At 37.1% G+C, this 20,187-nt stretch overlaps 1 protein-coding gene across 2 annotated transcripts; it reads right to left on the bottom strand.

Moving 5' to 3' along the window:
* Nucleotides 1-237: 237 nt before the first annotated feature.
* LOC115216441 (kinesin-like protein KIF3A) lies at nt 238-19,478 on the bottom strand. 2 transcript variants are annotated; one of them, XM_036506795.1, is made up of 2 exons: nt 19,236-19,478; nt 238-3,725 (listed from the first exon to the last, which is right to left on the bottom strand). In XM_036506795.1, exon 2 carries the CDS (start codon nt 3,398-3,400, stop codon nt 1,295-1,297), a length of 2,106 nt encoding a protein of 701 aa, XP_036362688.1. In that variant the 5' UTR covers nt 3,401-3,725; nt 19,236-19,478; the 3' UTR covers nt 238-1,294. The 2 variants fall into 2 exon arrangements, with proteins under 2 accessions (XP_036362688.1, XP_036362689.1); XM_036506796.1 differs by having other exon boundaries at nt 19,306-19,478.
* Nucleotides 19,479-20,187: the final 709 nt, after the last annotated feature.

Below are 20,187 nucleotides of genomic sequence, written 5' to 3'. Positions count from 1 at the left end.
AACTGACATATATAATAGAAGTAAACAACTAACAGCCTAAGCTTTATGTCTGCGTCTCAGTGAAATTCTGTGTATGCTTTTGTGTATAAACACACTCACACACACACACACACACACACACATACATGTATGTATTTGTGACTGTGTGGTTGATAAGCTTGTTTTCCAATCACCTGCTTCCAGGTTCAGTCTTACTATGTGGTACCTTTAGTGTTTTCTACTGTAGCCCTGGGTTGCCCAAAACCTTGTGAGTGGATTTGATAGATGGAAGCTGGAGGGGTCCTGTTGTGCATGTGTGTGTGTGTGTGGGTGTGTATACACATACACATATATACACATATATGCATACATATATATCAGAGTTCCTACAGAAGGATCATCTGTTTCACGGGTCTAGCTGATATATTAACCAGACTCACATCATCAAGGAACAGGCTACGAGGACATGAGTAGAAGGGTAGTTGTATACTTTTTTTATGCAACACGTACATCTGTGTGTGTGTGTGTGTGTGTGTGTGTGTGCCTGCAGGTAAATGTGCCTACAATAAATAGTATTTTGTGCATGTATGTGTGTGAGTGTGTGTGTGTGAGAGAGAGAGAGAGAGAGAGTGAGCCAGAGATTATATACTCCGAAACAGCAGTTTCATAATGTTCATACATGCCAGTGGGTTGGAAATTAACAAGACGATTCTACAATGGGATGATACTAAGCAGTGTACATCATCAACTGATGTCTGCCATACATCAAGGGTATCCTCTTTGAAATTTGGACATATGTCGGCAAATGGGAATTAGTTCTTTCTGTTTAAGACTAGGGTAGAATGATGGATGGTAAGGAGTTCCTCTGTGAGGTAGAAGTTGTAAGACTTTGAACCATTTGTAAAAAGCCTATACCTTATCTAACACTGCTCATGAAATGTTGGTGGCCTATCAATGAAATTATTATCCTTACTTTCTAATTTTCAGAGAATCCTACAAAATTATTGTCAGACAAAACCTTTTTGCAACAACTGACCAAATGCCAAAGCTGCATCAAAAGCATAAGCCAGGACTCTAAAATCAAAAATAATTTGATGACACTTAATTGTTTTTAATTGAAGTTATTAAAGACAATGTTTGTGTTTGTTTTTTAAAGCTAACAAAAGTAATTACTGAGAAAGAGTAAAAAAAAAAAAATTGAAAATAAAATTGATTAATAATTTTCACAATATATATCAGGAAAAAGGAAATCCATGACATAGTCCATATATATGAACAACTTAAAAGTAAACAGAGCTACAGCTGCAATGAATAGTCACTGCAATATTGTCTCAACATCCAATTCTTTCTTCTTTTTCCTTGCTGACTTTAATCTTGAAGCAGTTTTTGGTCGTCCTAATTTATTACCTTTAGCAGAGTTTACTCTCATACTCTGAGTAGCTCCTTCTTTTGTGTAGGCAAGATAGACTCCAGAGATGTCAGATTCATTAAAGCTAGCTGATAGACTTTCAGTATGCGGTGAGTGTTTGCGCATATTGTTCCCTGTGTATGCAACACATTTTAGCTGCCATTCCCCAATATCGTCATTCCAGTGAACATAGTGCTCCAACATTTTCTGGAATTCCATAGGAATGAAATTGTCAATAATCAGCATTTGAAGCTTCAATTCTCGGCTGAGCTGGCGAACATTTTCAAGCAGACCTTCCATTTCTCTCTGGTGGTCTTTTTGTACATCAGCAATTTCAATCTTAGCTTGTGTGTACATAGACCAGCATTTCTTGAGTTTTTTGGTTTTACCAATAACTTCTTCCTGCAAAGTTGAATATTTTTCTTCTATATCCAGTCTTTCTTGTTCTTTTTCTTCTAAAGCTTTCCGTAGTTCTTCTTCTCTCTTCTTCCTCTCTTCTAACTCACAGGCACTTTCTTCCAATAGTCTTTCTTGTTCTTCAGCCTTTTCTAAAAGATTCTCACCACCAACAATAATTTTCTTCTCTATCACAGCTAACTTTTGTGCCAATTGGTGTTGTTCTTCTAAATACTTCTTCATCTCAGACTCTTTCTCATCAAGATTATATTTTATTTTCTTTCTCTCCTCTTCAGCTAAATCTTTCTTTTCTTCCAGTATTTTGCGATCATCTTCAATCTTAGACTGAATTTCTGCCATTTTTTCTTTAGAAATTTTATGTGTTTTTTTCACTTTTTTATTGCTGCTTTTCCCATCTTTCTCAATAATTTCTTCATTTCCATCAGACCCATCATTATCATTATTAAACTCACCTTCTTCAAGTTGCCGTTTTAGTTCTTTAATTTCTTCCTGAAATTGCCGAAGTAAAGCATCTTTTGGATCTTCATTAACCTTAGCTTTGTTCTTTATACATTTTGCTCTGTTGGCATACCTCAGAGTGCTAATGGTCTCATCATAGTTATAATCTGCTGGACCAATATTGGCAATCATTACTGTTTTTGAGTTACCTCCAAGGGAATCTTGCAACAAACGTGTCAGTTTGGAATTTCTGTAAGGAATATGGCTACTTTTCCCATCAACTAAGGCAGAGATCACATTGCCAAGGGTAGAAAGAGATAAATTAATTTTTGTAGCTTCTTTAAGTCGTTGACCGGTGGCACCTGTTTTTGCTTGACGTTCAGAGCCTGCTAAGTCAACAAGATGAAGTTTCCCCATTCGGACATGTTGTTTTCCATCAATACCTTTCTCACTACATTCAATGGTCAAGGAGAAGATAGCATGTGATCGTGAACTGTGAGCATTCATATTAGTAGCACCCACAACCCGATTTTTGTTCCCTAGCGTCATGATTCGATCCATATCATCGGCATTATTTACAACAAAAGCAGAAAGGTCCTTCACGTAAACACCAATGTCAGGCCTCTCTTTAACCTCAAGCCGTTGCATTTGGTCCTTACCAAGCAAATCACGTACTTCTTCATTATAAATCTCTAGATAAGATACTCTTACCAAGAACTGAGTTTCACCCTCAGCTTTAGCAATGGCACCAAATATATGAGCAAATGAATTAGGAATAATACCCCGCTTTTCTGCCACTACCCTGAGGCCCTCCATTGTGAATGTTTTGCCTGTTCCAGTCTGGCCGTATGCAAAAATTGTTCCATTGTAACCAGCAAGAACTGAATCAATAATAGGGCGAGCAACCTCATTATAAACATCAACCTGTTTGCAATCATGTCCAAATACAGTATCAAATGTATAAACTTTCATAGGTTCACCATGGCCAGGGGTAGGGTTTTCTACTGAGACTGTTCCTCTTACAGAATCGACAAAAACTGTCTTCTTACATTCTGAAGAAATTTCTTTTTCATTGAGTGGCCGACAACGAACAGCTACCTTAACATTATCACTGCTGTCACCACCAACCTTACCTTCCACTAACTTATTCACTTTCATATTTCTGCTTCTATATCTTATTTCTTATTGTTCATAGCTCTCGTCATAAAATCAGCTGTCATGGAATGTAACATTGACAGTTACTGTGTTGTAACGTCAGCTGTTACCATGATATAATATCAATTGTTACTGTGGTATAACATCAGTTGTGACAAATGTGTAACATCAGTTGTAATTGTGGTGTAATATGAACATTCACTGTGTTGTAACATCAACTGTGACTGTGTTGTAACATCAGCTGTTACTACTGTTGTGATTATCGAATGACATCAGCTCTTTCTGTGTTCTGTGATGTAAGGTCTGCTACTTTCTCCAGTGAAACAATCTGTAATAAAAGAAATAAAATGAAATTGGATAAGATACAATATTTAACAACAACAATAACAACACCAAATGCTTAAAGACCATGTTTTCTGCTAAGCCTTGCAGACCCCCTTTGACAGTCTCTTCCATTTTACCCTACTTAATACATCCCTTCTCCAAAGCCATTGCCTGGTTCTCCTCCTCCATCTACTATTTATATATTCTTTTATGTGTCTATTCTTTTACAGGTTTGTATCACTGGGCTATGGCCATGCTGGGGCACAGCTTCAATGATTTAGGTCATCATATTGACTCCAGTACCTATTTCAGTCTTTGAACTATTATGGAACTGATAAATTATATCACAGATTCACCTCTGATTTTGCTGGCTAATGAAGAAAACCCTTATGTTGCTGCTTGACAGGCTAGAAATAGCAGCCAAATTTCCTGCATATCACACAATACTGTCTGAAAAAAGTAAGATATATATCTGTATACATGACTCATATTTAAGAATTTAAAAGATTTTATCACATCCATCCAGTTCCAGAAGCTATTTTAGGGTAAAGATAAACCAACTGACAAGATAAGTCACTCTAAATTCCTTCATATATCTAATGTGTAGGGAGGTGGAATAAACATTTAACAAGATAGTGACACACATACATACTAATATTGTCACTGCTGTCATCATCATCATCAATGTCAATATCTAAGTGAATGTAGGTATATGTTAGTTTACCTCTAAATAAGTAACTGCTGTGAAACATGGAAACATCACAAGTGATGAAGTAAAAGATATGTGGGGATACTATCAGATGGTGATACTGTTTATCTGGTGATACCATTTAATTGGTAATATCATTACCTTGTGATACCATCAGGTGATGATACCATTTACTTGGTGATTTCATTAAAATAATGAATGAAAATAACAAATGCCAGTCGAGCAACAAAATGCAATATACTGTGTTAAGAATATTAAAATAATTGACATCCACCATTCATTCTGTACCATGATAATGCAGTACTATATAGTGATAGTACAGTACTATATGATGACAGTGCAGTACTATATAGTGGTAGTACAGTACTATACAGTACAGTACCGTATAGTGATACTACAGTAATATACAATAATAGTACAGTACTATACAGTGATAGCACAGTACTATATAGTGACAGTACAGTATTATACTGTAATAGTATAGAACAGGAATAGTATAGTACTACACAGTGATACCACCATATAAAGGTGGTACAGTTGTATATTAAAGAAATAGTATAGTAAAATATAGTAATAGTAAAACATAAATTAGTGAGTAATTTAATTTAATGACACTAAAAAATAAATTAGTTGGTTATAAAAAAAATTTGATGAAATTTTAAATTTAATTAATATTTGTTATTAGCAATGGAAGCAGTATTACTTCAAATTAGGGATCTTTTCTGTTGCTGTCAGTTACTGAAATTTTAAATTTCAATAGTTCACTGTTATATGCTGAAAATCATAATCATCAATTTCAAGATTGTGAAAGTAGGCCCTCCACAAGTCACTTAAAATTAAGGTTCCATGAAGAATTGACTGGTGTCTGCATTCCTCTAGCATGTTGTGATTCTGACATGGCACTGCATAAAGAAAATCATGTCTGGTCTTGCGACACACTCTTTCAAATACCTATTGTTCAGGTTGTATTTATGTCTGTAGCTTAAGCAAACTATACACTGGCTTGTTATGGAAACAGGCACTAATATGTCCATGGATTTCGATTGGCTAAAATTACCCAGAATTTTCAAACTTTAAAAGCTATTAACTTTTTATTTATCAATTTATGGCAAAAATGAATTCCATTTCCATAATTAGCACACAAAACTACATCAGTACACCAAATCTGAAAACAATTGAAACAAGATTTAGAAAACTAACTACTGCGACAGCAACTGAAAAGATACCACACTAGCAATCTAAATATCACACTTAAAATATATATACTGTTGAAAGCCTTCCAAATTGTGTAATTCATTTTGAGAAAGCATCTCTTATAGATGCTGCTAAAAGAATTTTATTCAGCCTGTCAGCTAAATGCAACATCAGTGACATTTCAATCACTGATTAACTATATTAGCCAGCAACCGATTTTTGCTTAGCATACAATGCCAGTGGACCCTTGCTACTGATGAAGCTCAAGCATTGTACAATCTGCCTTTCTATGAGTGTGTGTGTGTGTATATATATATATATATATATATATATAGTGGGGGGCGGAATTCACAAAAAAACAAAAGACGAAGAAAGGTGGTGTAGACAACAAACAGATGTATTAGTATAACGCTCGGGAAGTGAAAAAGTCTTTAACGTTTCAAGTCTACGCTCTTCCACAGAAAGAAATAAGGAGAGAAAATAAAGAATGTGTAGTGGCTAGTGATCTATCATGGTGAATGCCGGACAGAAGGGTCACACACACATATATATATATATATATTGATGTATATGTAATGTAATTGGCCATAGTCGCATATGGTCCCAGCTATGGTTTTAATTAGTATGTTATGGAAGAAACTCCAAGCACAAACCCTCACTGCCCTTGGGAAAGGAAAAAGCTAAGGGAGTCAACCTCAACAGCAAATCAAAGAGTGGGATCTCTCTGGTGGTTCACTGTCCTCTTTAACACCTTTCAAGCAACTCCAGGGTAGATGGAGATCCCCGACTCTGTATGCCAATTCACTAAAGTGAAGCCCATTCCAATGTAAAACTGATCATCACAGCCATGTTAGCCCACTGAGACAGACCTCCAAGTCTAAAGAGTGGGCTGAGATTGCACAGACTCATCGTCATCATCATCATCATCTCTGGTTTCCATGCTGGTGTGAGTTGGACAGTTTCACAGGAGCTGGTCAGTTGGAGAGCTGCATCAGGCTCTAATTGTCTGTTTTGACAAGGTTTCTACAGTTGGATGCCATTCCTAACACCAAACATTTTACAGAGTGTACAAGGTGTTTTTTTACATGGCACCAGCCAGGTGGCACAGGCGCTTTTCTGTCTGACACCAGCATAGGTGATTTTTATGTGGCACCAGCATGGGTGCTTTTTACATGATCCCCCAGCACTAGTGAGTCCACAAAGCAAGAGCCTCTCAGGTATGGCCATAAAGGACTGACTCTCATTTTAGAACCACTATGCACAATCAGGAAGAAAAACTTTGCAGTGTCAAGGATCATTTTACATAGCCATTTGAGAGCATACTTATATATATTATAGCTGTCACTGCCATCACTTTCCCTACAACTGCCATCTACCACTGCTTCTACAATTATCCTCACCATCACAACCACCATGGGTTAAAATAGAAAAATTTCTACTCTTGCAGCATGTTTGCTATCTCTAAAATTTCAAGCTTGTTCATCAACAAACAGGTTTTCTAGCTTATACAGACACTTTCTATTTGAAAACACACAGACGCATACACACGTTTTCTCTCTCCTTCTCTTATGCAAATGCCTTAATAAATTACCTGCACCTGTCATTTATTAATAACAGGAAAAGATATGAATAACCTTCTCCTCCTCTACACACTAGCAGACTGACACAGCTGATAGGAAGACTAGAAAGTACACAGCTGTTGCCCTCTCTCACCACCACACTAACACTATTAAGGCTTCCTTTTGTGCCACACATTAAGGTAGAGAGTGAAGGCCTATATTTCAAAAACTACCCTTATAACTACTACTACTACTACAGCCGCCACCACCACCACAACTGCTGCTGCTGCTATTGCACATTATATACCAGCCTTTACTACATCAGTATAACATAAAACAATTCTTAACACCTTTGTATATGATGACTCAGTGTACATCATAAAACTGTCCTTACTACTAATATACATCATAAGATAATCTATACAAATACTCTACATCATAAAGGCAACTGTCACTACTGTGAGTCATATGACAGATAGAAAACTTCTATATAGTTCTTTGATCTGTTAGGCATAGCAACCAAAATCCTGCTCAATTCACACTCTTGCCGTCTTAAATAAGAAAAGGATAGATACAATATTATAGGCCTACATACTAAATTTACAAGATGGGTATGGCTGGAATGCTTTTGATCATAGGTCTGTTCAACTGGGATTAATCTTCAGCTAAGTAAAAATACCAACAACATCAGACAAGCCATACTACCAAAGCATATCACATCTCTCCAACATACTTATTCCTTCCTGGAATGACCAGATCGCTACTTTCATACTTAAGTACTATCTACACATACATAGCATATATATACACACATAGAATCATGCGCGTGCACACACACACACACATAAACAAGCACACAGATGCAGAGTTTCTCACACTCACACCATTCTGTGTAATGTTGCAGTGAAGATCCCTAAATATAGCCAGAGTTGCTCAGTTGTAGTAATGCATTCCAGCAGACTACAGGTGTGTTAATTGTGTTAATGGTATGATGGTAGAGAGAGGGAGAGAGAGGGAAAGAGAGGGAGCAGTATTGATTACACCTCAATGGCAGGTTTACTGCAAACATCAGCATCAATAAACTGTATGTATGTATGTATGTATGTAAGTATGCATGATGTATGTATGTGTGTGTGTGTGTCTGCATCCTCATCATCATCATCATCGTTTAATGTACATTTTCCATGCTGGCATGGGTTGGACGCATGTGTGTGTCGATATGTATATATATATATAATATATATATATATATATATATATATATATATATATATATATGTATGTGTGTGTATGTGTGAATTTATGTATGTGCATGTATGCATGTGTGTGTATGTATGCATATATATGTAGTTGCATCATCTCTCTCTCTCTCTCTTTCTCTCTCTCCTTCATATTTACCTCTTCATAAAAACAGAAACAGGCACACAGAACAAGTTTGAAACTAACTTCTCACACTAACAACACACACACACATCACACACACACATATACACACACACACATACATAGCAACACAAATAAGGTTAGGTAAACACACTTGTATTCGTGTACAGACATATACATACAGGTGATGGCATTCAGGTAATAGACAAGTATACTTAAATATCTACATGCATCGGCACAGAACTACATACATAGACCCATAAAGATGCATAGACATATAACTACAGTTACAGACATAAATACATAACCATATACTTATATAAATAACTACAGTACCAATGCAGCATGAGTTATGGAAAAATATGCATAGAGAGTCTCTTATCCATAAGTTTAATGAATACGTATTTGGTCTCACTGTGGAAGCTGGCAGGAAAGATGAAAGTCGGTTCAATTTTTATTCAAAGTTGCTAAAATCCCTGTGGTTTAACCATGGGTGTCTGCCTTCAGAAAACTAAATATATGTTTATCAAACATTATATTGTTTATATATCTATTTATAATATATATATATATATATATATATATATATATATTATATATATTGAGTATATTGAGTTCTACACCAGGTTATTAGCATATATTGCAATGCCTAAGCAAAATATATATATATATATATCATCATCATCGTTTAACGTCCGCTTTCCATGCTAGTATGGGTTGAATGGTTCGACTGGGGTCTGGGAAGCCAGGAGGCTGCACCAGGCCCAGTCTGATCTGGCAATGTTTCTACAGAGATTCTGATGAAACTGTAATGTGTTATTCAAGCACTCAACTATGGTGTTTGCCACATGTTATAGTGGAAACAGCTGTAACCTAATGAAGTTCATAAGATAATTGTTTGCTCCTTTCTCATCTCTTTTCTTATATATATATATATATATATATATATATATATAATTGCAGCGTGGAAGATGTTTATAAATATATATATATATATATATATAATTGCAGCATGGAAGGTGTTTATAAGCCATTTAAGAAACACACAAAATCTTTTAGATTCACTTCAACATTTAAATTTATTTGTCAAAATATTTTCGTCACTTTGAGACCACGACCTGTTCACTGACAGCATGGAATTTTGTCAGTGAACAGTTCGTGGTTTCAAAGCGATGAAAATATTTTGACAAATTAAAATTAAATGCTGAAGTGAATCTAAAGGATTTTGTGTGTTTCTTAAATGGCTTATAAACATCTTCCACACTGCAATTGTTTTCTTTCCAGCACAGGATCTTAGATCAGGTCACTTGGTATGCAATACATCTCCATAATACATATATATAAATATATATATATACACACATATATATATTATATATAATCACACACACACACACACACACACCACCACACCACACCCATGCCACACCACACACACCACAACACACCACACCACACACTCACACCACAACACACCACACAACGCACTACACCACACACATATATACATAAACAGTCTTGTTGCACCCACTAGTGTCTTTAAAAATCTTACAGTCAATATTAGTGATAAGATATCTAATCTCTGCCCCTCCTCTAAGGAAATATTCAATACAGTAGCCCCAAAAGTGGCTTCAAAGAGAAGATGCTTAATACTCCTACCATAAAAAGAATGAAGCCTAATAATAGACCTAAGAAAAACTATATGGTTTCTTCTCCACCTTCTGTAACCCCAGCCTCTTTTTTTTTCCTTGAATGTTAAGACAAAACATAGTTAGAAAATTCCTAGCCTTGATAGAAAAGCATTTCCCAGATATCCATAGTATAAGAATATTTTTAATAGACATTCTGCAGAAGTTTCTTGCAGCTGCTACCTCAACATGAAGAACATTATTACATGTAAATCACACCAGGTACCCATCCTAAGATATAACTGCAGAAACCCAGATATGTGCCCACTCAACTAGGCATGCATGGTTTCCTCAGTTTTATTTATATATGAAGTTACAGCCACCTCAGTTCTACCAAATAACAAAACTGTAAAGAAAAAAATATACTGGACAATGTGAAAGTGATTTTACAAAAAGACATGCCAACCACCAGTCTTTATTCTGAGATGGGATAAGAAGAAAATTGTTGCATGACAATACAAATCTCGTCCTTTCCAACTATCACCTCTTTAAATCACTCAAACGTCCTTTAAGAGGCTGTTGATCTGCTATGGATGAAGAGGTGCAGGAAATGGTGCATAAATGGCTGCACAACCAGCTAAAACTTTTTTTCTCTGATGGAATAAGCAAGCTTGTAGACCACTGGAAGAAGTGCATTGAAAAACACTGTTTTAATAAATTACAGAAACAGGAGTGCATATAATTCTTGACCTACCCTTGTATATATATATATAACGGGAAGCTTTATGAAAATAAACAAAAGACGAAGGCAGGTGGAAAACAAACGAACAATTGTATTAGTATGGCGCTCAGGAAATATAAATAAAACAAATCTTTAACGTTTCGAGCCTACGCTCTTCAACAGAAAGATACACAGAGAGAGAAAAACACAGAAAGAAGGAGAGAAAAAAAATGCGTGCAGTAGCTAACGAATCAACATGGCGATCTGATTTCGGCCAGAGGTCAAAGATCAAACATGAGACGCGAGAGCGAAATAAGGGGAGATAATAGGGTTGATAAAAGGGTTGAGGGACCAGAATATAAGAGAAAATAAAAATACAACAAACGGGACAGTTTATGCGAACAAGTTCAAGGTTGAAAGTTCAAGGTGAGAAATGTGTAGACGTCGTGGTATATTTTTTAAGGATTTCACATCAATGCAAAGTCACTTTGATCCGCGAAAGAGAGGTGCAGCCAATGGTAAGTATCCAAGAGGTAAAGAAAATCCAAGGTAGAGGTAAGTGTTGATAGTGGTATTGGTAGAATATAGGATGAAAGTGAGACCACGTGAGCGCATAATATATAACGGGAAGCTTATGAAAATAAACAAAAGACGAAGGCAGGTGGAAAACAACGAACAATTGTATTAGTATGGTGCTCAGGAAATATAAATAAAACAAGTCTTTAACGTTTCGAGCCTACGCTCTTCAACAGAAAGATACACAGAGAGAGAAAAACACAGAAAGAAGGAGAGAAAAAAAATGCGTGCAGTAGCTAACGAATCAACATGGCGATCTGATTTCGGCCAGAGGTCAAAGATCAAACATGAGACGCGAGAGCGAAATAAGGGGAGATAATAGGGTTGATAAAAGGGTTGAGGGACCAGAATATAAGAGAAAATAAAAATACAACAAACGGGACAGTTTATGCGAACAAGTTCAAGGTTGAAAGTTCAAGCGTGACCTTCAAACGTTGGGCCTCACAGAGGCAATGACAAAAGACCGAGACCTCTGGAGATATGCTATGACTGAGAAGATCCGGCAAATAAAGTGAGTTCACAGCTGTAACCTACACCAGTGTCGCATAACCAGCCCACTCAAAAGTATCTTGGATCGTAGGGTGTCATGCCATGCTTGAGGAGACCTATTATCCGCTCACCTCGAAGTAAGGTAAATAAAATCAAAATAAGCAACAGGATATCAAGAAGTGATGCAGTACGACTGTTTCAAGCGGCTCCATTTATTTTTCAAGTGGCTCCATAATTTTTCTCAAATACTTTAACAGAGCATCTCCTTGCTCTGTTAAAGTATTTGAGAAAAAATATATTAATGTGTCCAACTGATTAAAATCCTATTTATTTGTGCAACTGATGATAGCGCTGCATTTAAATCGATGTAATGATTGTATTGTTCAATTAAATGGAGCTGCTTGAAACAGTCATACTGCATCACTTCTTGATATCCTGTTGCTTATTTTGATTATATATACATACATATATATATATATATATATATATATATATATATATATCTGCTGGTGACAAAGGGTGTCTCGCTCAGAGTAAAAAGTAAAAGGTAGACTGTATGATGCATGTGTATGAACAGCCATGCTACATGGCAGTGAAACATGGGCCATGACTGCTGAGGACATGAATAAGCTTGCAAGGAATGAAGCCAGTATGCTCCGCTGGATTTGTAATGTCAGTATGCATACTCGACAGAGTGTAAGTACCTTGAGAGAAAAGTTAGACCTAAGAAGCATCAGATGTGGTGTGCAAGAGAGGTGACTGCACTGGTATGGTCATGTGGCAAGAACGGATGAGGACAGCTGTGTCAAAAAGTGCCACACCCTAGCAGTTGAGGGAACCTGTGGAAGAGGTAGACCCAGGAAGACCTAGGATGAGGTGGTGAAGCACGACCTATGAACATTAGGCCTCAACAAGGCAATGACTAGTGACCAAGACCTTTGGAAATATGCTGTGCTTGAGAAGACATGGCAAGCCAAGTAAGACCATAACCCATGGCCTATGCCAGGGGTGTAACCAGCCCACTTATGCATACCTTTCCTTCATTGGGCACTAAAATCTACTTGCGAAGACCTATTGGGGCAAGTGAAATCAAAATCAAAATCAAAGACTGGCATCCGTGCTAGTGGAGTGCTAAGAGCACCATCTGAGCATGATCATTGCGAGAGCAGCTGACTGGCTTCCGTGCTGGTTGTACATATAAAGCACCATTCGAGCGTGATCATTACCAGTGTCACCTTACTGGCACGTGAAAAGATATCCGAGTGAGGCCGTTGCCAGTGCTGCTGGACTGGCTCCTGTGCAGGTGGCACGTAAAAAACACCATTTGAGCGTGGCCGTTGCCAGTACTGCCTGACTGGACCTCATGCCGGTGGAACGTAAAAGCACCCACTACAATCTTTGAGTGATTGGCATTAGGAAGGGCATCCAGCTGTAGAAACTCTGCTAGATCAGATTGGAGCCTGGTGCAGCCATCTGGTTCGCCAGTCCTCAGTCAAATCATCCAAACCATGCCAGCAAGGAAAGCAGACATTAAACGATGATGATGATGATGATATATGCCAACTTATATATACATTTCTGTGTTATTCAGGGCACCAACTTTGATGTCAAAATGATTTGATCTGTGGAAACATGTAGCGATGTATTAAATATTTATAAATTCCATCCTAGTATTATTGTTATTATATATAAGGTCTGACCAATAAGTATCCGGACTATTGCCATAGTTAAAGCACACAGAGTGAAGCTGCTAGGCAAAGATTGACCTTGAACTCTGCTGTACATGCACACTAAGTTTTAATGTTCTACCTCACCTCCGCTCGTTACAGCAGTGCTTGGAAGGAAGATGTGTAGCATGTGATCATCACATTGACCATGACAGGGGAAGTTGTCATGGTGATACCTGCTCAGAGATCTATGCAAAGTTGCAGAAAGTGTATGGAGAGGAGTGTATGAGCTGCACACAAGTGTATGAGTGGTTCAGATGTTTCCAAGATGGCAGAAAAAATGTCTATATTGACGAACGTTCTGGGAGACCTGCAACCAGTAGAACTAAGAAAAGCATCACAGATGTGTGTGCAGCTGTGAGGGTGAGCTGTTAAACCACCATCTGTGAGTTATCAGAGAGTTGTGCAGATTAGTTACAGTTCAGTTCAGTCCATTATTACTGAAGATTTGGGTATGAGACACAGGTCTGCCAAGCTTGTGCCAAGACTACTTTCAGCTGACCAAAAAGACACTGAGGTTTCAGTTGCACAAGATCTCCTTGATTGAGTCAAGAATGATGAAAACTTTTTTGAAAACTTTGCATAAGCTTCTGAGCAGGTATTGCCAATCTTTTGGCAAAATTTAATGCAGATTCTCTGCTCAACTTTTTCTGTCATGGTCAATGCAACAATCACACGATACACACATTACTTCCAAGCACTGCTGTAAACGGCGAAAGTGGGCTAGAATGATAAAACTTAGAACACACGCACAACAGAGTTCAAGGTCAATTTATGCTAAGCAGCTTCACTCTGCATGCTTTAGCTTCGTTACAATGGCAACAGTCCGGATACTTATTGATCAACTTACGTATATATATGTGTGTGTGTGTGTGTGTGTGTGTGTGAATCTGAAACAGGATATAGCATAAATATGTGTGTGTGTGTGTCATTGTATGTATGTAATTTGTACATAAGATATACATATACAGCATAGCAATATACAACACAAGTGTGCATTGCATACTTTAATGTTTTCACAAGTAAACCAAACATATAAACATCTATACATAAACACATACACACACATGCATATATATATATATATATATATATATATATATATATATATATATATATATATAGATAGATAGATAGATAGATAGATAGATAGATAGATAGATAGATAGATAGATAGATAGATAGATAGATAGATAGATAGATAGATAGCTGTCCTTCTGCTATTGTCTCAGGTGGCTGACCAATACCTTGTGCATGGAATTGGTAGATATTAACTGTAGAAATCATTCTGTGTGTGTATTTTAGCAGGTGTGTGTCTGTTTATGTTCTCCCATTGTCTTAACATCCATGCACTGCATAAAAACATTGTGAATGTCTATGTCATAGTGACTTTGTTCACATATCCAGCCACTAAGTGGCTCATTGTCTGAAGGGCTAAGAAAAATAGTATCCTACTTGGAAAAAGGTGAAGATTGATAACAGGAAGAGCATACTACCAAAGAGAAACTGTCTCTATAAGTGTTATCTGAACTATACCATCGTGGGAGAGTGGACATCAAAATGATCGATCACACACACACACACACACACACACACACATTTACATGTTTGCATTCTGTTACAAGTTGAAGCTTCTTGAATCATTACTCAGAGTTTCACACTAGTGGTTATTCAAACAATTCAAGTTGTCTGGCAAAAGAGAATATCTAAACAAAAATATTCATAAACATGAAAATATGATTAGTTATTGAGATTTCATTGGTTGCTAAAAACTGTTAGAAAAATATGTCATTGAGTCATCTCTTAAATTGTTAGGTGCAGGCGTGGCTGTGTGGTAAGAAGCTTGCTTACCACCACATAGTTCCGTGGCACCTTGTGCAAGTGTCCTCTACTATAGCATTGGGCTGACAAAAGCCTTGTGAGTGGATTTTGGTAGACAGAAACTGAAAGAAGCCTGTCATGTGTGTGTGTGTGTGTGTGTGTGTGTGTATATATATATATATATATATTATATATATATATATATATATATATATGTCATCATCATCGTTTATCGTCTGTTTTCCATGCTAGCATGGGTTGGATGGTTCGACTGGGGTCTGGGAAGCCAGGAGGCTGCACCAGGCTCCAGTCTGATCTGGCAGTGTTTCTACAGCAGGATACCCTTCCTAATGCCAACTACTCTGTGAGTGTAGTAGGTGCTTTTTACATGCCACCAGCACAGGGGCCAGAGTGTGGTTGCAAACTGCCACGATCAGTTGGTGCTTTTTACGTGTGTGTACTGTATGTGGCCAATTAACATGAGCCCTTGTAATCTCTTTTATTATAAGATCCAACATCTTGATCCCATGCCTTGCTAGCTCTTCCTCTTCCACAGGTTCTATCCATTTTGAGTACTAAGCACATCGTCTATACATGTCACATACTTGTACTGATGCAGTTTTCCCTCCTCTTATACACATCTTTCTGTCAGTTCATTTGTACTCTATTGCACAGACACAAGAACATTACACATCCAGTGAAGCATGCTTGCTTCGTTTCTTTTTAGTCTTTGAAAATCATATGCATTCAAGTCCCACATCCCACCACAATGTAACATCACACTTTGCATACAAGCATCATGCAATTTACCTTTTACTCTGAGGGCAAGACCCTTTGTTGCTAATAGAATTTTTTCCAACTTGTTCTTACTCAGGCAACTACACTTTCAAGATAACCATAACCCCTGCTAATTAGGTCACTTAGTTAAAAGAAGCTATTGAATACTTCTAGGGAACCATCTGGGCATTTGAGAGAATCTGTTTTTTGGGAGTTTAATGCTTTTATGATGGTTAACTTTGCTATTAGCCTATTGGTAATCTCACAACACCTCTTGTGCATCTACTGTTTACACTATGATGTTTCTACCAACTTCTTTTTTGCATACCCAGTACTGCTGTGTCCCTGATGGCTGCAGGATCCTGTCTTTTTTTCTGATTGACATACTTCCACATTTGGAGTTTCTTCAACCAATCATCTACAAGGTCAACTGCTACAGGAGCTCTCATAGATAGCTAGCCTTAAACTTCTTTATCATGGTTTAGAGAAATAGCCATAACAGAAGAGCACTGATGGCTCCTCTATAAGTGCACAAGGGATGCAGTGGTTTCATAGGCAGGCTGACAGAGAAGAAAGACTTTGTATAAAACTGATACATAGGACTAATTAGTGGTCAGAGCACCCACGAAATAAGTGCTTTCAAATGCTTAGAAGGTTCCTTAGAACTAGTTGATAGCCTCTGTTTCATAGGTAGCCAAATTAACATTGGGAACAAGTGTTCCAAGGGCAAAGATGCCAGTAAGAATCAGCTGGAAAAAAATTTAGGGAGCTACTACTGCTACTGGAAACAAGAGCATTTTTTTCTGCAGGTAACGTGTAGATTGTGTGATACTTGCGTACAAAGTGTGCTGTTGATTAGTAGCAACAAAGCACAAAAGAACTGAGAGTAATAACAGGATATAAGAGGAAAGCTGAAGAGACAAGAGAGAAAACTGCACTGGTACAGACATGTGATGTATATGGAGGATGGCAATTTGGTATATAAGGAATTTAAGTGGAAGGACTATGTAGGACCTAAAAGGACATGAGAACAAGTGGAGAAAGTTGATCTCGAAAGGCATAACCTCATATAGGAGACAACAAAGGATCACAACAGATGGTAAGATGCAGTATTACAAAAGGCCCATTCAAACCAAGTATGGAAATGCAGACGTAAAATAATGAAGATGATCTCTTATATAAAATCTCTTCTGTCTGTCTGTGGCTTCTAGGATCTCGGGCATCCTCCATCCAATTGCACTCAAATTTGATATGTAGGGCATGTATAAGTCTTGAAAAAATTACAAAAATCGATTCCAGGTGAGAATGCAATACTAAAGCCGTGGGAAATCGTTTATCTTTGGAAGAGACAAAAAGTCTATCTTTATTTCTTCTTTTGCTGGTGTCTCAAATTTAGGTTAAATTAGTGTTTCTCAAAGGGGAGGCCTATGGGACAGTCGGACAAGTTGTTTTGAGAAAATTTGGTTTAAATGTTTGATGGAGTGGGGGGGGGGGCGTTTTGCTCGTATGTATATATATATAACAGAAAATGTATATGAACGTGTCTATGTATGTATGTGAGTGTTGGGGTATATAATAACAGAACAATATAGTATCCATACCTGTAATGATTTTAGAACTCTCCCCCCACACAAATGAACCAAACAACCTCTCATGCACAACGCCTGCTTTTCCTCCACCATGCCATGTCTTTTTCTTGTCCTCCTCTTGTCAACTGTAGCATGACAATCAACTTCTTTTATAGTTGCAGGCTGCCTCTCCATCCCCTGTTCTGCTCCACATACAATCTTGTAATAGTTCTACTCACTTCTACTTACCTTGTGCCTTGAGATAGATAATGGACACCTAATCTCCATTATCTATCTCTTGCAGTTCCAACTTATCATTTTCTTTCTCCTCTACTAAACGTGAGTAATCTACAAGAACTTGCTCTGTCCCCCACCAATCTCTGACATACTTTAAGCCCTCATCCCTTAGCATAAAGCCAATCCCCTCCCTCAGAGTTCATAGTCTTGCGAGCTGCATGACAACCTCACTTGTGCAAGTAGCCACCCAAAAAAGCTGCAAAGTGGTTAACTTTAGGTAGGGCATCCAGTCATTTAAAATCAGGCCAAAGCGGACAAAAGAACACAATGCAATCGTTGGACCCATCAGAACCTGCCCAGCCCATGCCAGCATGGAACATGGACTTTAAATGAAGATGATGATGACAGCAACATACTGTTATTGATGTTTAGCCCAAATACTACCCAGTACGGACCGATGATCAAAGGTATTCCGGCGCTGGTCATCGCCATCCTGTACTTGTCTTGAGCACTGGATATCAGGGACTATTATGCAATGCACCCCGCATTTTTTAAGACCTTGAACAATTATTTGAAGGAAATTTGGCCATTTTCTTTAACAAAGAAAATGATCATGTACTTGCTTAGCTCCAGATCAACTCTGATTAGGGAGAATCATAACTAACTACCAATATATCTTCAATCTTAGTGAAATACATTTTAGTGCTGATATATTAGTATGTAGCGTGGCACAAGGGTACCTTTACATTTATCTGTACAAGTGTATCTGTTATGTTGCATTTAAACAATAGAGTAACGTGGGTAGGGATGAATTACAAACAATAATCCTGCTTGGCCACAATTCAACGATTAAAACCAATAAAAAGAACGTACATACACACACAAAGAGAGAGAGAGAGAGAGAGAGAGAGAGAGAGAAGGAGAGAGAATATCTAGCCAGGTACACAGGCAAACCAGTGCTAATATAAAACATTATATTATTTTAAGGTTAATGCGAATATCAATGCATATAAAAATAGTTATATTTCTATAAAGTTTTAACATTCGTAGCGGAAAATATCGGAAACTAAAAACAAGAGAAAGTAGCAAGCTTGAAATGATGAAGATGACAACGATAGTTCATACCTGTGTTGCTATGACAGTAACAACACTGTCAGTAGATCTATTGCACTAAATTACTGATCGATTTCACTACCTTGATTTCTCTTCTCTGTTGATCCAAACGATATTTCTGTTAAGTGTTCGTCTGTCTTTCGCCTATCGGTCAGACAATCTGGCCAACCGCAGAAATCAACTGTTGTCAACCGCTTCTCCGTGTATCACAGCAACGGCATAACAAGCTTTCAATACAAGCTTCCGGTATGTCTCAATGACGTCATTTCTCACGGAAATTGCCGGAAAGAAGCGAAATTTTTAAGCTTATTTCCCTTGAATTTAAATTTTGTATTTTTAAAAATAGGTCTTTACTTAAAAAACACAATTGAAAAAATGCAACCTTTTAAAGTAAAAATGAATCGTCAAAACTTTTAAGCAAAGAATATTTAGAAATAACACTTTACGTGCACAATACACACGTTTTGTATTATTAGTTGAATATAAAAATTAAAAACAATTTTTCTTTCTTAAATTCATTCATTTGGATAAAAGTTTCCGCAAATAATTCCGTCGAAGAGGGATCGAAAAATTTTAAAATGTGAACGATATTGAACAACATTTATTACAGTATAATGTAATTTAAAATCATATCTTTTTATATCTCTTCGCAGCAACTGAGATTATTTTAAATTCTATAAATTCAGATTAATTTTTAGACAACTTTTTACCACAATTGCTCAAATAGCATTGTCCTCCGGTTGCCATAACAACTGGCAAGTAGGGATTGTGTAACCATATTGTATTTCAGAACAATTCACAGATTATTTTGGTGAGGTTTCCCTCTTTTCTTTTATCTCTTTTTTACTTTTTCTCTTTTTTTTCTTTTTCTCTTTTTCATTCACAGCATATATGTGGTGTGAAAAAGTCAAACATCAGTCTTCCAACTACTGTATACTTTTCTATGTGATTAGATCATATTTAT

The sequence above is a fragment of the Octopus sinensis genome, linkage group LG10 (genome assembly GCF_006345805.1).
Source record: "Octopus sinensis linkage group LG10, ASM634580v1, whole genome shotgun sequence".
Taxonomy (NCBI): Eukaryota; Metazoa; Mollusca; class Cephalopoda; order Octopoda; family Octopodidae; genus Octopus; species Octopus sinensis.
The sequence above is the reverse complement of the archived record's forward strand: the minus strand, read 5'-3'. Positions and strand labels throughout refer to the sequence as shown.